We start from the raw sequence: 23,819 nt of genomic DNA on the forward strand, positions 1-23,819 counted from the left end.
GCTTTCAAGGAGCATATGGGGAAAAACATCCTGGTAATTGTATATGCTAATGGAGTATCCGCAGGACCTTGTTAGAGGGATGGAAACTCTATTTCATTGAACACTAATGCAGTCCTTCCTTTATATATTGCTAAAGCTGATTGACAGAGTGTAAAATTGCTTCTTAATTCAATTTAGGACTCAAGACATATAGTGGGTTTAAGCATTTAAAAATGCTTGAAGCATGGAAGCAAAAACTAAGCATATCCTAGCAGATTGTCTATACTATATATCAATGCTACATTACAGAAATATTATTTCAATATAAGTTTCTTTGAATTGAGTCATTTTATTCCAAAGCTTTTTGGGATTAGAGTAGGAGAATGTGTTGTGAAAATATGATCCAGAGAAAATAGAGCAGAAATGAGATTTTAGCCACATTTCACAAGAATAGTAAGTTTCTAAGAGGGCTCTCTTAACAGAAAGCACTGTAGCTGCTCCCACCAAGATCACGGCCAGCAAGGCCTCCCCGTCCTTAGTCACCAGACCCTTTGGCCTCTTGTCAAACCTCATACTATTTCACCTCTCCTCAGCATTGGGTCCCACTAACCACTTTTTCTATCTGGAGGCCATTTTGGGTCCCTGCTACCTTCTCTCTGTGTCACTCCTGCATCGTTTCCTCCCTGGCCATCCCTTGAGCTGGTTCTCTGGGGAGCACCATTGCTTGTGGCTCTCCTGGGAAATCTCATGTGCTCCCACTGCTTCCGCTTCTGCTGTGCCCAGCACACCCTAAGCCATGTCTTCAGCTTCTCTCCTAGCCAGCTGCCTTCAGGCCATTATTCCAGGGATGTTTTGCAGGCACTTCCAAGTGTTTTTGTTACCTTCCCACTGCTGAGCTTCTTACTCCTCAGGGGTTTTTATCTTAGTTATTTATTGATCTTGTTACTAGACAGGGGGCCCAGAGTGGGTCTGCTCGGACCAGCCGGTAGTGTGTGCGTTCTTTGTGTAGGAAAGATTTCACTGCATGAGGTCAGGTGACTATGAGAGCCTGTTTATTGAAGCCTGAGACAGTGAAACAAGGAAGGACTTAGGGTAGAAAAAGCTGCAGCAGAGAGCCTAGGAGGGGCTGCCTTTGCTCACTGGGAAGTCAGAGAAAAGATGGCCTTGGGGACAGATTCAGGGGATTAACCTGGGACAGGCTGCCACAACCCATTGCCTTAGAGTTTAGGAGCTGTGTGCCTGTGGGAGAAGAAGAGAGGGAAGAACAAAATAGTGCCCACTGCTCCCCAGAGGGAGAGTCTGCACACATGCAACTGGATCCTTTGACTTGAGGCGTTTATCTCTCTCTTGCAGGTGGGATTCTTAAGGGAGGTCTCAGGGGAGAGTTTCAGTAGAATATTCATCAGTTTTCCAGGTGTGTCCTTTTAGGGTTGTGGTATTTACTGATTGGTCAGTGCAAGAGTAGGGGGTCATTAGTCATTGCAGTTGGTCCTGGAGTTGCCCACCTGGTTTTGCTGCTTTCCTGAGCCTGGAGCTGAAATGCCACTATCTGCAGGGAGGGGACCTAGTGTATCTGGCTGTAAATTGCCAGGCCATTGTTTTCAGCTATCAGTCTGTTTCTCTATTCCACTTGCCTCGGAATTTTTCTAGCTTCTCTCTATCCTATCTCAATCTCACAGTATTCTAGTTTCCTAAACTAGAAATTTTATAGTCACCCTGATTCCTTTTCCCACCCTCAGGTTCAGCCAAGCACCAAGGCCTAGGGAAATCTGCTTCCTTGGTTTTGTTACCCCCTCACCTTGACCATGACAGGAACTTTCTAGGACTTTGCTAGCCTAAGTTTCTTACCCATCTGGTGGTCCACTTCTTTAAAAACTACAAACTGTACTAACTCACTTCCCAATTGCCAACTGCAGCGGTTTCTAAACTGTCTTCCTAGGAGCTGTAAGGATCCCTCAGACCTTTGAGTCCCTCCCAGCTTTGTTTAACATCAGTTTCACATATTTTGATTTAAGTTTCTTTTTTTTTCCTTCAAACAAATTTTTGTATGTCCCAAAGTTTGAAAATCATGGACTAACTCAGGGTATGGTCACACTCTGTAGCATATCATGGAAGGCATTTTACAACCAGCTTTTCCAGCTTTGCTTCCTTGAATAGCATGAAACCCGAGTTCCAGTGGAGGTTCTGTCACATACAACTTGTCCCACTGTGGGCAAGCTACTTACTGTATTTTGCTGTGCATAATGCACTCCCATGTGTAATGCACACCCATGTTTTTGGCCCAAACTTTAAGGGAAAAAAATCTTTCATTTTAATTTTTTAATTCAATTATTTTTATTTATATTTAGAAACAAAACTGATTATCTTATTCCAAGGTATTATTTTGCCTACAGATATTGTTATTGCCTTCTAGAGTTACACTTTTAACGCATAAACAAAAATGAAAGAATTAAAAACATTTCTACAGATATGGAATTAGTACTACCCATGTATAATGCTCATCCTTAATTTTTACCTTAAAAATTTGGGCAAAAAAAGTGTGCATTATACATGGCAAAATATGATAAAGTCCACAAACCTTCACTTTTCCATCTATGAAACAGGAGTAATAATATTAGCTTTCTCACGGAGTTGTTTTAAGGAGCACCTGAGAGAATGTTTGACCTGTGTTAGTGCTTAGTCAATATTGGCAACTATTATCATGTTAGAACTCAAGTACATCAAGATTATAAGCACATTATGCCTTTAGATGCTTTGGTGACACTGCCCAGCCTCGCAATGGCTTCTGCCTCCTCTCATCTTTACAGGTAAACTCTTATTTATTTAATGAGACCAACTCACATTTCTCTTTTTCTGTGAAGCCACAGAGAGAATGCTCCCCATTTGCTTCCTAAGTATTAAGTATACACCTCTTACTAAGGGAGTCTTCATGTTGAATTTTATTGTTTCTTTCTACACCACGCACATCTACATTCCTACAAATATTAGAGATCACCAAGGTAGGGACCTGATCTGATTCATGTCTCTGCCCTTGAGGTGAATTGGGGATGCTTCTGTATCCATGTTCTTGAGGCACACTATGGATGCTCCCATAGGTGTGTCATTAGAGTCCACTGTGAGCATTGCTCTATCTGTGGCCTTGGAGTACACTGTGGTACTTTCATATATTTCCCTGGGATACATTGTGGACACTACTATATTTTTTTAATGAAGCAAAGTAACTGATAAATAGATAATTGAACCAACAAGGAGCAACTACCTTGCGAAGAGGACCCTGAGTGGGACTGTAGATCACCAATGTCAGCTTTGCTTTCTGTTTGATTCTGTATTGGTTAGTGACCTCTGGTAGCCAGTTTCCTTCAACTATCTGCTACTACTCAACTATTTTACCTGGAAACAGGCTCAATTATTTGTGAGACACACATAAACAAAAAACACAACTTACCTTCACAGCAATATGAGCACTTCATTTATTTCTTAGCAAAAATAGCTACTATTTAATGAACATTTATGTGCCAGGTGATGTTATTACCAAATAATGGACCAGTGGAGAGGGGGGTGCCCATATGCTATTACCAAAACAATACCTTCCTCCTTCCCCAGGGTCCCTCAGTTGTGGGTCCTTTGCCCGCTGCCCTTGAAATTATGGCCCTTAGAGGCAGAGTTTGGTGAAAATGAATGCAACTATTTATTCAAAAGTTACACAGGTTTTGATCAATGGCCAAATGTCATCCTTAAATATCAACATCCCTTCAAAACACACACAGTCCTGCCTTCCCCTCTTTACCCAGTCAGGCCAGTCGGGGTACCGTCCTTCAAAAGAAAAAAGAAATCTAGGGTTCGGCCAGGCAAACCTCTCACAGTTCCCAGCACTATCTGCTGTGTTGCTGCGATCTCCAGCTCTTAATCCAAAACCATGTGGCACTTTCTCATGGCCCACTAGCAAGAGTCCTTTCTCCCCTTTTCTTCCCATGGTCTTCACACTGTTCCCCAGAGTCTGTGTCCTTTTGTCTCTCCCACAGGCCCTGCCTCTCCTTCCCAGTTACATCCTCCTTCCTAAGCGCATGGTCAAAAAGCCTCCAGCATGGCTGCTGCGCCTGTGTTTTAAACCCCTGCACAGATCCTACCCCACAAACCCAACTCCTTCAGGCAGGCACTGTAACTGGGGGAGCTGCTTCCCAGTTTCCTCCTGAGTTAAAGTTAGGCAAATCTTCCGGTTAATCTTGCTGATATGCAAAGTAACCATCTTTGCATATGAAATATGAAGCTTTCCTCCCATTATTGACATGCAAAGTAACTCTCAATGGCCCTCTGCCTGTTATTATCATGCAAAATGACTCTCAATGGCCCTGCTCCCGGTCCCCCATCCCCCATGGCAGCCCGCCTGCAGAGGGAGGTGAGACTATTCTATATTTTTCTTGGATACCCCAATATCTGGATCCCATTACAAATCCCCTTTGGGGGGCCCTGGCTGTGTCCTGTTACAAAGTGTGAATGCTTTACATATATTATCCTATATAATCTTTCCATGTTAAAACTGGCAAGATGTGTGTTTTTGTTTTAACAGATGAGCAAACTGAGGTTGAAAGAAATTAAATAACTTGTCCAAGTTCTCACAGTGGCATAGTTAGACCTGAGATACAAGCTGTGGTTCAATGTGGCAGAGGGCAGATAAGGCGAGGTGAGACAGGGGCTGCAGGTTTTTGTACCTCATCCCCTGTCATAGCCTGAGCTACATGAGCCATAGTGATTTGTGGTATTTTTGCCCTATTCTAGTGTGCGTCTTAATGAGTCCAGGGAGTAGGCAACGTTAAAACTCAGAATATGTATCCTGTCTTATTCTCTTTACTGAAGTGCTTAGAGCATCCTTTCTGGGCTTATAGACCCTTTCAGAGCCAGTTGCACTAAAGCACTGTAGATATACAAAAATGTCTGTCTTTGGGTACCTTTATTTGTCTTTTAGTGTGGTTCACTTTTTTTAATTTTTTTAAACTTTGTTTTTCAATTACAGTTGATATACAGTATTATATTAGTTTCAAATGTACAATATAGCAATTAGACATTTAAACACCTTACAAAGTGATCGCCTCCATAAGTCTGGCACCCACCTGATGCTGCACTTTACATCCCTGTGACTATTTTTATAACTACATGGATTTGCTTCCTAATCCATTTCATTTTTTTCTGTGTAGTTCACTTTTTATGTTTTTGATGAAAGTCTAGAAAATAAGTTTGTATTACATACACACACACACACACACATATACAGACACATGCACATACATAGAGAGAGAGAGGGATGGGGAGGGGGGAGAGAGAGAGAGAGATAAAAATGCTTATTACAGAAAACTTGGAAAGCATAGGAAAAGCACAAAAGAATTAATCTCCCATAAAATCAAATATTTAACCACGATTAACATTTCAGCCTAGACCTTCTAATGTGTTTAATGCCTGCATATACATTTTTATTACCAAAATCATAATCTGTATGGTACACTTTTTTATTTAGTAATATATTATGGAAACTTCCTCATGCTGATAAATATTCTTCTACTACCTGCTTTTTTGGGAGCAACTTGATAGGTGTCATCTAAATGTGCTGTAATTTAATTAACCTATTCTTTCTCCTTTTGTTTATTCCCATATTTTTGCTAATGCTTTACACATGACTTCTGCTGTTGTTGGTATTGAAAATCCAGAAATCGAATATAAATCAATTCCTTGGCATTAATGTCTCCATGAAAGATAACTTTGGGATCATTTTCACTCAAATTATTACAGCATTTTAAGACCTTAACAGAAACGATCTAGGCAATCACCTGGGGTGGCCTCTGACAGGCTCAATTTCTCCTGGGGTAAACCTCCCTCTGCTCAAATACCTCCGTAAGCAGGCACTGCTCACACATCATACATAGGCACTACTCAGCTCCGCTTTCTATGTTCTAAGTCTATATGTTCCTTTATTGGGCATAAAACACTAGGTTCTGACTAATAGATTTGGAAATATGCTTCCAAAACCTTTAGAAGCCTGTCCTTCCAGATCAGTGTGATTTGAGAATCTGGGAAGTTAGAAGCGGGATGGCAGGCAAGATAGCATGGAATGCAGGCTCCGCTAATAGATGCCAAATAATTATTATAGACAGCAGAGAGTGTTCTCTGATTTGTGAGTAACAATTATTCTAATTGATCTCTGTCCTTTTCCATTTATTTTTCACTTGACAAGTAAGATGTGAAATGTTCCATGCCTTTCTAATTTAAATGTTGCACATGTTGAGAACTGATCTTGCCAGCCATTTTAAGACTGGCCAAAAACATAACACATTGTTGTTATTAGCCTTCATCATTTGGTTAGAGCCAACATTTTGTTTGGAACCATACAAGAGTATAAATCTCCTTTATGGGCATAACCTACTTCTGCCATAAAGTAGATGCAATGAGAAGGCAGCTAAGTTTCCTTGGTGAGTTGCTCTGGTTAGCCTCATGAGGCTGATTGGGCCAGGGACGCTCACTGAGAGCCTTCTGGGAAGTGAGATTCATGCTCTTGAGGATCTTATGATTAAGCTAAGGGGAAAGACACATGGATAACTAATAAAGGTGGTATGTGAGAAGTGCACATATTTGAAGATCAGAGGGAACTTAGGGGATAAACAGAACATTACATCACAGGCCACATTTGGTACTGTGAACGATGTCCTTGAAGCCATATGCACCACATTCCGCCTTCAGGCTGAGAAGAGAATCCGTCTCACACATGTGTACTATTTTCCAAATATATATAGATGCCCTGGTGGCCAACAATGCTTTTAAATAAATTCCTATTTTATTACATTTATTGTAGCTTTTGCCATATTATGTATTTTCAATTAATAGATACACTCCTACACTTACAATTCCTATAATGGATATCTATAAAATTTTTTCACGTTAAGAATGGTTTGTTAATTGAAGATTTGAAACGTCTATAGTCTGCAACAGTACTGTCCAATAGAATTTCTCTGATAATGGAAATATCTCTGCATTGCTCAACATGGTCGTCATCAACTACACGCAGCACTTAAGGACTTGAAATGTGATTGGTGAGATTGAGCATCTGAATTTTTAATTTTGTTTGATTTTCATTCATTTAAGTTTAAATAGCCACATGTAGTAGAGGCTTCCATATTGGACAGCACAGATCTATTGTATCCTTTTGTAGGTAATTTTCTAAAAATTCTCACCCCCAAGTTTTCTCAGTCCCACCTCCTCCTGGTTTGTTTCAATTTCTACCAACATATGTGGGTGGCTACCAGGCTCACTTCTTCTCAGGTACCTCCATTCCTGAAGGTTCCTTAGGCCAAGAGAAGAGTTCTCTCATAGATAATAAATGAAATGACTTTGAAAGCTTTTCCTGATCATGAAAATAAAAGGAGTTGTAGTTTACACTTTCCCCCCTGCATCTACTCTCTGATTATCAGGGACTTGAAGATACTTCTGTACACCTGGACACATGAGCTAGTGGTTTTCACATTTAGTTTGTTTCAGAGTTCACACAGCATGATCCTTCTTTTATAATGAACTATTTGGTAGTTAAGAAGGCTATACATTGTTAGAGAACTCAAATCAAAATCTTCTTTGAAGGCTTTCATTAGGTAAGAAATTTTTCCTTTCTTTTGTTCTCTTAGTGATTATTAAGAGTAACCAAATGGTCTTCCTTCTCTAATTTGCTCTAAAACAATTAATACAGTTCATAGCACTTTATAAGTTATGTATCTTTCTCATGACCCATAGCCTTTGGGGCCTTTTAAGATCATCCTGGGTAGTAGCAACATGTAGCCTAATAGCTTCTATTATGGAAACAGTATCACTAGAGGATAGTCAAATATCTCTGAACATAAAATTCACCTTTATATTTATATTATGGCTTGTAGTCATTATAAATATAGTGCTAGTTGGATTACTAAGTAATTCAAAACCGTCATTTTTTCCAAAAGATTTTTTCCTTGTACTGTTTTAAAACAAGATGGAGAAGGAAAGCAGTAACTTGTAGAGTTTAAAAAGGTCTATGATCAAAAAAGTTCTTTGGAACTCATATTTGAGGGTTCCCATCAAAATAATAAACACCTTTCATGGACTGGCCTGGGAAGAGGTCTGTCTGTTGAGGAAGACCTTCTTTCCCACCCATCCCCTAAGTGTGATGGCTCTATCCCTGTTTTCCACTGCACTCTGGGTGGGTTTTCCCACTTCCTCACTCCTCCTGCTTTGAGACCTGAGGCTTGGAGGTTTCTTCGAATATCAGAACCAGAGTGAGGAAAGTTTCATTTGCTGAATCAAAAATGTGGCCTCCTGCATCCTGTGTGCCAACAGGAGAGGAAGTTAAAAGGCAGCTGCACTCAGCAGACCCAAAGAATCTAAGTCCACAGCGAGATGATAATGAAACATTGATAGGTGTATTGTAATCTCCATTCTGTATACCAAGATTCTTTCATTCTTCACCTTCTTTCATAAATTTCCATTGACAGTTAAATCGGCAGGCTGTTGTTTGTGATGTTAAAATTGTTGAACAATCTCATAGCACTTTTGTTTGCTGTGTTTGTTCCATGCTAATTACACTCTCCCCCTCCTCCCCTCCCCCCCGCCCCCATCTGTTTGTCTCTATTTGAAAGGAGAGCGTAGGTCAGTGCGTTGGCGGTTGGTAGTGATGGTGTAGGTGTGTGTGTGTTGGGGACAAATGGGGAGGGGAGATCACGGGTAACAGAGCACAGGGAGAACACCAGCCAGCAGAGAGAAGGTACCATTTAAAAAATGTATCATCCTTAATTTGTTTCCCTTTCCATACTAAACACAAAAAAACTGCAAATGGACACAGCCTGCTCTGAGCCTCCAGGAAGAATATTCATTTTTGACTTGTACTCCCACCTCCTTTGTAGAAGATAGGAATGAAGGAGTGTAAGCTGAAAATCCCCGTGTCTTTAGGAGAGGACCTAAAAGGACATTACACTTTGGGGTCTGTACTGCTCCCCTCCTTTGGACCTTCCTATGCTCGAAGTGCTACCCCTTCTCCCTCTAGCATCTGAGCAGTGAAGGAAGGCCCTTTACACAGTATTAGGTCCTTTTCCTTGATATGTCTGTATAGAAAAAATAACAGGCAGTGCTGGTCAATCTCAAGTCTCTCTAGTGCAGCTGGTTTGTCATAGGACTTCTTACCCTTCATGTATCCGTTTTATATATTTTCATTTTGGTTACAAAATTATAGCAAATTATTGTGTCTTCTAAATTTTCCTTTTTGCTATTTGAGTCTATATTTCTTTGATTAGACTATCTTAGCCTGAAAGCCTCTGATCTTCACTGTGCCAAAGTAATACAAGGCTAATTATCTGTCAGCAAATTTTGGATTGCTGGATGTTTTACTAATTGCCTTCAAATGTAGTAATAAGGGTTGCAGGTTTGATGAAATGCTTATGAGCGGTGGGTGTTGGGAAATCAATCTTTCTATTTTCAGTATTGAATTTCAAATTACTATGTATTAATGTATCTGTCTTCTGCCTTTTTTATTTCAGTACCTACTAGAAATGAAAAGCTTAATCCTACCCCCAGAACATATCCTGAAGAGAGGGGACAGTGAAGCAATAGCATATGCCTTCTTTCATCTGGCACACTGGAAGAGGGTGGAAGGGGCTTTGAATCTTTTGCATTGTACATGGGAAGGCAGTAAGTAATTTTCTTTCTTTGAAACATTTTTTTTTAAAGCATGAAAAGATGCTAAAACTGTTGTTACCCTGAATGTCCGTGATGAATGATCTGCACATCAATAGCTGCTCCTCTCTGTGATGTCTCATCACTGAGAGATGGTGAATCACTTGAGCTCTCCAGTTCCTGGTGGTGGTGCGTGTTACTGTGGTAGTGCCATCTCTACAGCTCAACAAGCCAAGTTTATGCAGTGGATGGGATCAATCAGGACTGTTCTGTCAGAGGGCATTCTGCAAATAGGAAACCCTCTTTGGAGACCTGGACAGCCCCCAAGCATCATAGGACTCTTTGGCCTGGGGTTAGGCCTTGTGCTGGGCTTTGATTACCACTTCTAGATGGTCTTGCTGGGAGGGTTGGCTAAAGAGCCACAGCTCTGCTTTACTGGAGCCAGGTGGCCAAGCACAAACAGGCAGTAGTTACGTTTCAGAACAAGAACAATGGCCATTGGACCCTAGTGTTTAGTAGCAGGTTACATGAGATGGCTATAGTATGTGTAAGCCATCATTATTCTGTGTAAGGAGATGAGGTTCTAATGGTGGGTAAGACATGCCCCCTGCACTGGAGAAGTATCTCATCTAGTTGGGAGTAGTAACCAGCTGCATGTAACAGCTGCCCCATGATTCTTGAGAAGGGAGAGGGCTATGAAATGGAGCGGCCATGTGTAACCTTATGGATTATATGGGCTATGAACCAAACCTTGAAGAACTAAGACAGTATTATAAGCAGGAACACTGGGAGAATGCAAATTAAGGAAAAAGGCCAAATCTATGGATTATTGGACAACATGTGTGTTGAAACTCTGTTATCATTAATTTAAGCAAAACAAGTACAACATGTAGCATGAGTTCTCCCCCGCCCCCAATTTCCTAGGGGAAATAAAACAAATATTAGAGTCTTCTGTTAATTTTTTCTTAGTTCATCCCCACTCTGATCAGCCTTACAAATGAATGTCTTTTTAATTAATCTCTTTCTCTCTGTTTATCTTAGCTGCTTCCATTTTCATGTTGATAATCTTTTGCTCTTCCCTTTTCCTGTCCTTCCCTAACCTAGCAGGAATCTAAATTGGTGCAGGAAGGGAAGGGGGGCAGCCAGATGGGGTGGGGTAAAAGTAAGTTGACAGAGATGGGACTCAAGTTGATTGAAAGTTTTTTGTTTTTTGAAGAAAATTTTAAGAGAATTAATAGCAGGTCTACTGAAATAATTTACTATTTATAACTTGAGGGATGTTGACTTGGTCAGTGCTTCTGCCCCCACTCCTTAAGCGTGTTAACATACTCCGGGTGTCCTGGTCCTGGTATTTGGGTATGTTAGGACAGCATACTCTACTCAGGCATGTGTGGGTGCCTGCACAATCCCCTCTGGCTTGGACTTATTATTGCATTTAAGGTGTTCTATCCAGACAAGACAAAAGGAATTTTTATTCAGGCATGAGAAAAAAAATAAATAAACAATATCAACAGAAAAATCTCAGCAAGATTGAACATGAGAGGCCTCACCTAGTGTTAGTTGTGGAAAAATTAAATGCAGAGATTGACTTACCAAATAAGAATATATTTGTACATCAGCATCTTGGAAACATAGTAATAGAAGCTTATCATTTGCATCTGATAGATAAAAAAATGTTACCAGTCCTATAGAAAGGCTCAAAAAGGGTGGGCAGTGGGAGAGGGGGGAAAAAGTGAAAGTGATACTGTGTTAAGAATGGCATAACCATTAAAAAACCCAATGAGAAATAACTGGAAATCCTGTTTGGAAATTAGTTACCCATGTAATCATGTAACAATGGCCAGATGCTTTGGATCATCTGGAAGGACTATGAGATTTCAAGAAATGCAAGGTGACATAGTGAGCTCCAAAATTAGGCAGAATAAAAATGGTGGAGGAATGTAATTACTTTAAATTACATGGGCAAAACACTTAATTAGAACTTTTTAAAAACAGATGAATTTTTAGACATAAAGTAATATGGCGAGGCAACCAGAGACCTATAGGAAAGGGAAATTCTGCACTTGGTTCTTACTGATAAACAGGAACCTCAGGGAGGTTTCACTGCTGTTCAGTTTTTGAAAAGAGATCCGTGAGACTACTTACTAGGTACTAAATGCCTTGTGGAATACTAAGAACCTTAAAGAGTGTGTGTATACGTGGCCAATTTTACAGAGGGTTTGCATTTCCATCATTTCATGTACTGTCCCTGAAAATGTTTGGAGTTAGGCAGGACAGAGATGTCTATCTCAGTTGCTCAAGAAAGAAGCGAATTCATTGAGATGAGTGACTTGTTGAATATCACGAAGCCATTGTTGGTAAAACCAGGATGTAAACCCAAATTCACTTTTTCTTCACTCCTCTTTTCTAGACCAGTTATTTAGGCCTTTCCTGAATAGAATAAGGATAAGAAGATCAGTCATCTTTGAAACATTTGCTTGGAAGTCTTCAATGCATCACTACTTACAGGCTAGGGTATACTTATTCCCTTCCTGGTGTTTATAAAGTTAATCTTTCTATATAAAACCATACTTATATTGTTGAACACTGACTTAAATATTTTAAATGTAGAATTAGCCAGTTTTATAAAAAAAATAAATTCTATGGGTAAACAAAGGAAAGAGACTGGAAATAAATATATCTTTAAGTGGATGTTAAGTGATTTTTTTCCTTCATATTTATATTTTTCAAATTTTCTACAGGCATACCTCTGTGTATATATGCATGTGTGTATATGCATATATTTGGAAAAATAATCTTTCATTACAAATACTTTTGGTCCTTTTTAAAAACAAAGCTATAAATCTTTTGTGCAATTTAGATGAAAGAATTACCACCCCAGCTTCAGACAGTTGTGTGCAATCTTTTGCCATCACCTCCAGATCTGCATCCTTTCAAAGTCAAATGAAAGCATTAGAACTCTGGATTTTATTTTATTTTGATTTATTTTTTAGTGAGGTATAATTGACCTATTATATATTAGCTTCAGGTGTACAATGCAATGATTTGATATTTGTATATATTTAATATCTACTCTCAGCAACTTTCAAATATTCAATACAGTATTATTAACTGTAGTCACCATGCTGTACATTACATACCTATCACTTACTTATTTTGTAACTGGATGTTGTTTCCTAATGACCCCCTTCACCCTTTTCATTCCCTCACCTCTGTAACCACCAGCCTGTTCTCTGTATTTATGATGAGCTCTGGATTTTACATCAGAGGGCTTGAATTAGAATTCTGATTTACTTACACAATTTTTGAACACTCTGAAGCACTGGTGATATTGAATGCCATTACCCCGCCCTCCAGGTGGTGGGCATTAGCACAGTTGCGCTGAGGGTAGTTACAGTACCTGAGCTACTCCTTCTGCCTCTCGGAAGTCAGTGCCCACCCCTGGCCCCAACCCTCACCGCTCCCCAACCCTCGGAGTTTGTACCAGAGCGCAGAATGCTGCACTTCCTATAGTGCACCACATGGTGGAGCCTTTTGACATCTTCAGACTAGGTTTTCTCCTTTAAATCTTTTTTTTTCTTTTTTCTGAAATTTAAGGGCATCTCCCAACTCCCTTCCAACGTCCCCCTTTCATTAGAAAGGGAATTAATAGAGGAAGGTAACAGTACCTAATTTCACTGGTTTTCACGTTAAAAATGAGTATTCTTTTGGTCAATTTATCTATTGGGGATTAAAAGAAAATGATCACCAACGTGTCGTTTAGGGGTGGGGATGGAGGTATATTTTGCTTTGTTTTAATGAGCTTTTTTAAAATGTTAGAGCATTAGTCATCTTGTGGAATTAAGTGAGTTTCCCAAAAATCAGGCTGAAATAACTCACATTTTTGATAAAACCCTCAAATCCAGCTGATGCATGGCAGAGACTGTTTGGGTTTGAAACATATGGTGGTTAAAAAAAAAACCCTCAAACCACAAATACATCAGCATTTCAAAGGTTTCTAAAATGTTTGATTCATCACTGCTCCAATCCCTGAAATTACACAATATGTTACTCAAAGTCAGGATAATCAAGAAAGAGGAAAAGTTTTAAAATAGAAGATTTAAAAATATGTCTCTTAGTTCATTACATAGCTGCCACCTTATCTGAATTATACTTATTTTAAACATTGTAGGTTCTGGTTACACACACACACACACACACACACACACACACACACACACACACACACCCCCCCCCCCCCAAGATACAGCAAAAAGGAAAAAGGACTGGACAACAGTGGGAGATTACTGGGGGGAGGGGGTTATAAGGGGACTAAAGGGTAATGGAAAACATACAATAAAGATTAAATTAAAAAATAATAAAAATAATTAAAAAATGCAAATGTATAAATGAGAGGTTTCACTTGAACTGGATCCTATTTACAATGGTACTATGCCTTTTAGTCCCCTATTTTAAATGACGTATCTTCTGTTTTATCTTTATCAAATACTGATGTGGCCTTATCTCCCTCCTACCTAGATATTTTCAAGGCTGTTTTGGCTGTATTTATTTTATAAAGCACGGTAGTCTGTTGACTTCCACTGTGAAGATTTAATTTTCTAGTTCTATATATCAGAAGATTAGAATGCTATGGGGTATATCACTTAGCCTTTCTTTGTTTCCATTTTTTTACCCTTGACCAAATAAGACTCTTTATTTTCTTTTTGGAGATTTTTCCCCCCAAGAATTCACTAAATAATGTATAAGATATGAAGGTGGTGTTTTTTAGGAGGACTAAGGCAGAGTATTTCCTTTGAGAGGAGAAAATAGCCCATTGTTGAAGCATAGGATGAAATTCTGATTCTAATTTATTCTCTTTGAACCTAATGGTAAATGCTACTTGCTGTAAGATGTGGGCCTTAGGGCATTTCCTCTAACTAAACCTTTACTCCAAAAGGCTGGCACCTTTTGGACTGCTGAGGAGAAATCCCCACCCCCACCCCATCACCCCATACATCTGAGATTTTTGTTTCTTGGGAGAAAGCAATAGTCAGCTAAACTCCCTGGTAATGGTTACTGTTTACTAACAGCCAGTCTCCTGGACGGTGCTCTCTCGCCTTTTGCCCAGGAGGACCAGCCTGCTCCTTTCTCTGTTCAGTCTTGGTGGCTGACCACAATTTGGATCCACTTGAGTTTTTAAAGGGGAGATTCTGCTCTTCTTGAGTGTGCATTAATTTGTTCATTCCTTTTCTCAACAAAAATGTATTAAGTCCCTCCTTTGTACCAGGCATTGTCTTGGGGATACCACAATTAAGACGACTCTGAAATGCTTTGAGAGAAACATGCGTGTATATATGTGTACAGATATACTCATATATACATATGTACACACATGTGTGTGTAAGCAGCACTGTCATGAGAATAGGAACAGAGTGTTCGGGTTACTAACAAATTATGAATCTGTCGTAAAACTTTAGAGCTTATCTTCAGAATTAGAATGGAACGTCATTTACTCTAAGGGAAACTCATTTTTCCGAGGCCACATAACTAGATATTGAAAGAATGTGGATCAGAATGCAGGCTTTTGATGTTTGTACTTCCTTTATTGTAGTGCCCAAATGCCTCACAAAAGACAGATAGCCTTCATGACAGTTTCCTACAAGGCAGTAAAGAGTGAAAATTTGTATTTTGACAATAATTTTCTGGTCTATCATTTGTATTTCTAATTGTTTACATACAAGCAGCATTTTTATTTATAAACTAGAGTATGCCCTAGTATAGAAAGTATGAACTTCAGGGTTAGTAGAAAAGGGAGGGTAAAGAGAAAACCATTTTTTATACAGCAGCAAGGCACTGTGTTTAGACCCCCTTGACCTCTGTTCTCACAGGTACTCCCTTTAACAGCCTTGTGAGGTCTGTGGTATTCTCATATTTACAGATGAAGAGACTGGTTGCAGACTAATGACCCACCCAAAGACATGCAGTCCATACCCTGGTCAAGTCCAACCCATCCTTTAGCTGTCACCTTTACTCCTTCTTCTTTAGATATGCACAGCCTCATGGATCTCCTTCCTGGAGCTACTTTCACACATATTTTTATGATTATTGGATCATTTGTTTCTGCCCTGGGTGGTTAGCTCTATCAGTTTAGGAGCTATATATGCTTGGCTCACCTTTGTATCCTACACTCACATTTTGAGGAGGTAGAGCTGGGATTCAAATTCAGTTCTCACCATTACAAGTAATCTGTCTATATTAAAGGTCTCTGAGATCCTCTTTGAAAGACAACATAGACAAACAAAACATCAAACGTTGAGTGGCTTAGCTTCTTTGTTTTGTTTTTGAACAAATACATGTATATCCTTGCTTGCCTAGAAATGCATCTTTTCTCAGAAAAGATTTTTAGAAGGTTTGTGATCATTCATGAAATAGATCAAATAGACCAAATTCATAAAATAGATCAAATGACTTTTTTTCATTCTTACGTGCACTGCCAAATCAGGGTGTTAATATTTGCTCTTGCAAAATTTCTGAACATTTTAGTTAAAGGTGCGAGGTTCTTGTGGAGCAATTAACAGAAATGTCTTTTCAGTGAAAGGGAACAGGAGGTGTGAGGCGAAGCTGGCAAGGCAGGAGCAGCACCTCTTCCCTGTCTCCCCAGACTCCACTGCTTATCTGGCACTTTGCTGACCCTGCACAGCAGGGTGGCTGAAGGGTAGAATCACAAACAGAAATTGGATTTGCTTTTGTTTAGTGGAGCCAAAACCTAATATTATTTTATGAACTCGATGTAGATAACAACTGACATGAGAAAGAGAGCGATTTTTAAAAGCACCATAAGCATCTTTACAATCATGGGGGTGGTGAGAGGACAATAAAAGAAGAGAGAGAGAGAGAGAGTGTGTGTGTGTGTGTGTTAAGTTGTATATAATCAATGTCTCCACCCTCTCCAAAGAGACCAGAACTGATTAAAAGAATAAGGCTAACTTGATGCACAGAGTTCAGTATGCATGCCAAATACAGGAGTAAAAAAACATTTGGCATCTGACTGAAAAAAAAAAAAATACCAACTAACCATTTCATTTCTATGGTTGAACACTCTCAAGACGCTGTACTCCTATTACTCCCTAAAGTGCAAACTGACTTCAGTTTTTGAATAAAATCTAGCATTCAAATTTATAGCCACTTTGAAAACTGGGGGTTTATTTATATTATATAACCCTAAACAGATTCTTAATTACAGCAGCCCAGTTGCACATGGAGAATCTGGATTTATAAATAAATAAATAAATAAATAAATAAATAAATAAATAACGTCCACATAGGTTTTTCCACATTTTTGGGATGCTTTCATAGGAGCCATCATTTATGGGAAAGAGTATTAAAATCTGCCTTATTGCAGTTTAAATTTAAGTGCACCACTTCCCAGAAGAGATTTTAGTGTACCCTATAAAGGCTCTAAAAGGGTTTTTGGGTTTTGTAGTTTTTTTCCTTCCCTTGCAAGCTTAGATCTGTTGAGAGAGATGTGATTTCTTCGAGGGATCTTTGTATGTTAACAACCTGTGTGGGGAGCTCTTCTCTCGGCTGGTTGTAGTGGGCAAAAGTCATCTTTGTTTGCATGAAAGTTAAGGTCTGATTGAACTAGGGTGAGCCTTTCATTTTTAAGAACAGTTAAAGACTGGGGTGTTTTTAATGTTTTAATCTCTGTTTAAGAGGTTTCTGTTACGAGAGGAAAATTGATAACATTTTTACCTCAGCAAACTGCCAGCAAACTGGCTCTGCTCTAATCCCACGTTTATCGTGATTTATATTCTCTGTGGCATTGTGCTGTAACCTCAGGGTGATACCACTGTGGTGTAGATTGACTACATTCCGAATGCTGGAATCACATACATAATATTTTTACTTTTAAATAATATTCAGACACCAGAATAAATACCATATGTGCACCGATGTTGGTTACAATGGAACCTTGTCATTGCTTGTGAAGGAGAACATTCTTTGTTTCTGATTTCTGTTTGAAATAAGTATGCAAAAGATAAATATGTACATTGACAGCATTTTGAGAAGGCTTAGGTAATCACACAGCTAAGGATGTAGCTACAATTCCTTGAAATGTTGCATTTAAAACTGAAAAGAATCCTGTATTGCCACTAGCCCTCTTTGACACACGTGAAGGCAAGGATTGATATCCAGCATTCCCAGTATAGGGCTCAGTTTTTATATTTTATATCTACAACATGCTGTAGTTAAAGGACATCTGTTGAAGAAAAATCACCTCTGAGAGCAGTGTTCATAGGAACAGTGAGACTAACATGCTGATGACATTGTAATGTGGAGAGTAACGCATGTGATAATAGGAAGGGATGGATTGATTGGAAAGCCATAATTCAGTGTGAGACCTAATGTTATCTGATGCCACAAAAGCAGAATTTAGGTGGCCTGACATCAAAATACAGATAATCAGTCTCTCCTAATACATTTTTTCCCACATGATATTGAAGATTTAAAAGTTTAGAAATACTTCCCAAGTCATGCATTTTTAGATTTTTTGTCTTTTATCCATCTTGGTTGGAATTCTAATCCACCCAGACATATTTTGAAAGTAGACACAGTAGAATGCCTTTCATATTTGTACATCTCGAACAGGCTCCAACAAGTCAGTCCACGTTTGTTTCTTGGGGAAGCATTTCAATCCAGGTTTGAGCTATTGCCATCAGTCGAGTTATATTGAATTAGTGCTCATGACATTTTGATAATATTTTGTAGATGAGGAAACCCTGGGCATTGGAATTGATGGCTTCTGTACTCCTCTGCATCCCATCCCCACCCAGTTTCGTGAGGTTTGCCCAGAATATATAGTGTGAGATTAATGTGTGAGTCATACATCATAATGCACCTCTGACAGTTTATCTGGCACATGCCTCAGAGCTGGGGGAAGTCTTGCATCCTTTCTGGGAGTTATTTGAAGAAGTATTCCCCATTATAAAAATGCTCAAAAGGCCCTTTTTGAAGTTGGGAAATTATGAGACAAATATTGAACCTCTAACATGTTGTCTCTCCTTTTCAGCTTTTCGGATGATCCCTTATCCCTTAGAAAAGGGGCATCTGTTTTATCCTTACCCAATCTGCACAGAAACAGCAGACCGAGAACTGCTCCCGTGTAAGTCTCTCCTCTCTATATTTTCTCTTCAGCCAGTAAGGGGGATGGGGCGAGTTGGGAATGATACATGTATATAATGTGCTTGTCTTTTACTACTCTTCTCCCAAATCCTGTCCTTATTTGATAGCATGTGTATTAAAGTGAGTTTTGTGAGTGGGTTTGGCCTCCTGCTCCTCTAGATCTCTTCGGATTCATCAAAGGGAAAGACCCCAGAAGACTGAAATTTAGATGAAGAGGCCTCATATCGGCCTGAGCACAGAGATCCCTCATTTGGGGCTGATGTTGACTGGGCTGGTCCAGCATTCAGGGTGCTGCCTGGGCCCTCCACTGGTCAGATGCAGTCTGCACAGACTGCAGTTTATAGAGGAAGCGCTGACTTCCGAAGGAGCGTCAATGCCAGAGGAGGAGTTGTGGGGCAGGGCAGGTGCGCCTTCTGCAGTGATGCAGCGCTCTTGACCAGAGGGGTTTCCTGTGAGCGTCTTGGGGGCTGCGCGTGGTGTGTTGGCATACCGTGTGCCGAGCACATGTGCAGCCTCAGCACTGTATACAGCACAAAGAGGGGACCCTACCCTTGAGTGCTGTGCAAGCTAGCAGCCTGGTGGCCCACACCACATGTGGAAAGTATGATTTAGTTTACTGTGATGCAGCATTGTTTTGACAAGTCTGGCTAACTGGTTATTATCAAATCATGTTGGGCACAGGATCATGTCCAGGCTCTTCATGTGGTCCTGACTTAGGACGTATTTTGCTCCCTCAGATCATAAGCTCCAAATTTAGCTATTCCCTTTTCCCCATCCACTCTCCTGCCACCCCCTCCCCTTTACCAGCCCCGGTTATATCATACCTCATAGCTATAACATATTTAAACACTTTTCCCAGAGGAACAGTGTAACTTTGGAGCCCTGAGTGCATAGTAAATTGTCCAACACCAGAGTTATTGAGTCAGTCATAAATCTCCAACATGATGGGCTATGGGTGCAAAACAAAATCGCTGTCTCAAATTGAAGTAGCAGGAGGTAGCTTACTTGTTTCCTTGCTAGCCAGCCCCAATGTGAACTTTGTTACTTAGGGAATTGGGAAATCGCAGTGACATATTCCTCACTGTCCAAGTTTTATTGTGAAAACGGTCTGATGTCTCATACTATGTTAGGTTTGATATCACCAAATCCCTATTATGGACCCACACTTTACTTTTTGACTTCCCTTTCAGGGAGCTCTTTGTTAAAATTTCAGTTTTCTAGTATAGATAGTTTCCTGAAAAGTACACTGTTTTAAAATGTTTAATTGAGTCCAATTAAGTTTCCATTGTGTCCCCATTCATTATTAGAACAAGATTACAGTTCTTAAAAGAAACTGTACATGCATAATGTTTATAAGCCTGAAACAGAAAATTATGGCTCACATTTACTTAATTGAATGCATTGATCCAACTCTGATCTCTCCTCAAAACTCTTTTTGGGGGGTTGGGTTTCAAGAGTGAGCACACAGAGACGGTCCGTTGTTTTAGGTGCTGCCCATATTTTGTACACTAAAAGTACCATTGTTGCCACAGTGGCCTCAAGCACACCTCTACCCCATGTTTGGGTCCTAGCAGGTTGACTTCTCTGGATTCAGGTGCATGTGCTTATTTGTGCTTTGCCCCTCTCTCCCTCTCCACCCTCAGTTTCAGCAGAGCAGATTACTGTTTAGGGATTTAAGTAACGAGAGCTGAGTGGTTGAGGAAAGGCCTTTAACATCTTGGGTTTCCTGAGAAAAGGGGAGCACTTAGATCATTTTGGTGCAACGGCGGGACTGCTCACGGAAGTGTTACTAGTTCCCTGCGCCAGGGCCTTGGCAGCTGCTGCTTTTCTCACTGGCAGGCCTAGGGCACAGGCAGCCACAGAGCTCCAGGAAGCCGTGAAGTCAATTTTCTCAGCTTTTCTGCCACAGTTTTTTGGTTTCCCCAAACCCAACATTTGTAATTTAAAAGTTATGAAAGGCACTCCAAAGAGCACCAGTTATCTATTTTTTTGGTGGGGGTTGGAAGTATATTTATCATCAAGAGTCTCCTACAGTTGCACCAGATGACCCTTACAGCCCTTATCTCCAACCCTGCAGATGGAATAGGCCAGCATATGAGGTCCTTGCTGAATGTCTCTATCTGGGTGGCCCCCTCCATCAACATACCTAGAGCGCACCAGGAAAAATTACAGGATAAACTAGTATCACTGCATTCTAATGATTAAAAATTACAGGAAGGTGAAAATCTAGAGACTGGATTATTCTTTTTCAGTATACGGTATTTTGCATTTTCCAGGTTTTATACAATGAACATGTGTTTTATAATTTGAATAAAGTTTTGTTTCATTTGTGTTTGCTTTTGAGAAAGGTGTATTATATATTAGGCATAGGTGGTGTTACTATCTGTGCCCATGAATGTGTGACATCCCCAAATGAGCTCTATCATGCTTCCAGATAGAGTGCTGAAGGTTGAACATGGACTTGGGAGAATCAGTTAGGCAGCCAAGGGCAGCTCCAGTGTTGACTCTGGTTCATTCAAGTGCACTGCCTTTTTCATTTGCAACAGGCTTTAGCCAAAGCTCTAAGGAATCCATCCCACATACAGAAATTCCCTGAGAATGCACTTATTCCAGCCCTAACATTTCCCTTATGATGTTCTCCACAGCTTTCCATGAAGTCTCGGTTTACCCAAAGAAGGAGCTTCCCTTCTTTATTCTCTTTACTGCTGGATTGTGTTCCTTCACAGCCATGCTGGCCCTCCTAACACATCAATTCCCGGAACTTATGGGAGTCTTCGCAAAAGCTGTGAGTATTTGCCAGAGGGAAGCCTCAAGGAAAGGGCAGAGAAAGCAAGAGAAGCAACCTAAGAGAAATGGGAGAGTGTTGTGTAGAAATGAATATGCCCGTAATGATCATTTGCTCACTGTTTAATTTTCATTATCATTAGTGGAATCAAAGGGTTGAGGGTCAAGTGAGAAAGTGTAGATTATTTGTTAATGTGTGCCTTGCCTTGTTTCATTCACAAAAAGATTCTCAACAGTTTCCCCAACATGCATGAACTCTAAAAGGATTAAATAAATAATTAAGGGAATCCTAGCAAATGAAAAATGTATGTGAGATTATTCAGTTTTGTATAAATTGAATGATGTTATTTCTAATCTTTAGATAGCGTGGATCTTTTTCCAAGAAAAATGAGATTTACATTTTCAAAGATGATTTAAATTAAAATTTTAATAATTACAAACCTTTGGCCTGTTTGGGGAATGAATTAAGAGGGTGTGAAGAACTTGTAATAGTAAGATGTATTCAGATATGACATTTTAGAAATATGGAAATCCATTAACAATATTTAAGGAGGATTGTGGAGAGGAGCTTTAATCAGAAAAACCATCTGCATTAACAATCAAGACCTGTTGTTTCCTTGTTGAAAACTGACCATGGCAAACTGCACATACAGTGAGGAAAGTTTACTGATTTTGCCACAGATGAGTTTCAAACAGAAAGAGTAAGGAAAAGTGTATCTGTTGTTTTCATGGAAGTCCATTCTGATTTCAAGGTGAGCGCAGTCAGAAAGGATGATTTCTAACTTGGCTGGGTTGATTTAATCCCTTTCCAGATGATTGACATTTTCTGCTCGGCAGAGTTCAGGGACTGGAATTGCGAGAGTATTTTCATGCGTGTTGAAGATGAACTGGAAATCCCACCGGCACCTCAATCTCAACATTTCCAAAACTGAACTCATCATCCTTCTTCCCCTACCACCAAAACCGCTCCCCTCCTGTATTCCTGATCTCCGCCAGTGGCACTGCCACTCACTCAGTTACTCAAGCCAGAAACTCAGCAGCCCTCCCGAGCTCTTCCCTCTCTCACTCACCACATCCCATCTTTCTCAGCTTCCAAAATCTGTTGGGTGTAACCAGCTAAGCCACTAGACATTCAGTCAATGTAATCACGTCTTCTTCTCCTCTTTCTCCCCCATGGCTTCTGTCTTAGTTTAGGTCTTCCTTATTTCTTGCCTGGACTCCTACAAAAGTCTTAGCTGCTCTCCTTGCGTCTAGTCTAATCCTTTGCTAGTCTTTCTTTTATACTGAAACAGAAATGATCTTCCTAAATTGCAAGTCTGAGCATGTTACTTCCTTGATTGAATTTCTCCAATGGTTTCCAACTATCTTCAAGATAAGGTACCAGCTCTTTATGATCTGGCCCTTGCTTGCCTCCTCAACCTCATCTCTCCCAACTCTTGCATAGACACTGCTCTTGGGCCATAGTGAATTACTCACCCTTCCCAGATGCACCAGTGTCTGGTACACCTCAGTACCTTTGCACGTGCCATTTTCTCTGCATGGAATGTTCTTTCCCATCACCACCCCCTGCCGGTCCACCCTACTAATGCCCCTTTATTCCTTTATACTCAGCTTTCTAAGTTTTTCAAAAGCTGAGTTAGAGCTCTCCTCTATGACCCCACAGCATTCCGTGAATACCTATATTTTCACATTTATTGTAATATTACATAATTGCTGAAAACTTGTCTGCCCCCCTTTTAGAATGGGAGCTCCTTGAGAGCAGAACTGTCTTCCTCATCTCTGTATCCCCAAAGCTTTGCACAGTGCCTTGCACATAGTAGGTTTTCAATAAATGATTATTAAATAAATAAATGGTTGGTTTCTGCAGAAAGAATCAATGTAAAAATCAGATACAGCCTAACATTTCTTCTTATCTATTTATAATCATAGACTTTTAAAGTTGAAAGGGCCTTAAACAAATTGCCTTCAATAGTTGGTCAATTTGGAAGTTACCCACATTTATCTTGAATACTTTCACCAGTTGGAACTTACTTAACATTGAAGCCCATTTCATTGTTGGATCACTCAGAACTTTTCTTTGCATTGATAAAATTGGCCTCCCTTTAACTTCCTCTATTCCTATTCTGCCCGCCGAAACTATCAAGCCTGTTTCCTCTTGCAAATTCTCAGCATCTCCCAAGTTGCCTCCTTGGATGCTCCCTATTTTATTAAGGCCTATGATA

At 39.9% G+C, this 23,819-nt stretch overlaps 1 protein-coding gene across 5 annotated transcripts in view; it reads left to right on the top strand.

Annotated features, from left to right (window-relative positions):
* ST7 (suppression of tumorigenicity 7) overlaps positions 1-23,819 on the top strand; it is a 314,490-nt gene that overhangs the window by 285,371 nt on the left and 5,300 nt on the right. For 2 of the 5 annotated variants that reach the window (XM_054563969.1, XM_054563971.1), the window contains 4 exons: positions 9,516-9,666; positions 18,701-18,793; positions 21,459-21,598; positions 22,410-23,433. In XM_054563969.1, the coding sequence (XP_054419944.1) occupies positions 9,516-9,666; positions 18,701-18,793; positions 21,459-21,598; positions 22,410-22,529 (504 nt within the window). In that variant the 3' untranslated portion in view covers positions 22,530-23,433. Of the gene's footprint in view, positions 1-9,515; positions 9,667-18,700; positions 18,794-21,458; positions 21,599-22,409; positions 23,434-23,819 lie in introns of those variants that run through there. The other 3 variants (XM_054563970.1, XM_054563972.1, XR_008528324.1) reach the window with 2 other exon arrangements.

This window comes from Pteronotus mesoamericanus, unplaced genomic scaffold, assembly GCF_021234165.1.
Source record: "Pteronotus mesoamericanus isolate MK-2021 breed Mesoamerican mustached bat unplaced genomic scaffold, CSHL_Meso_final scaffold_85, whole genome shotgun sequence".
NCBI classification, from domain to species: Eukaryota; Metazoa; Chordata; class Mammalia; order Chiroptera; family Mormoopidae; genus Pteronotus; species Pteronotus mesoamericanus.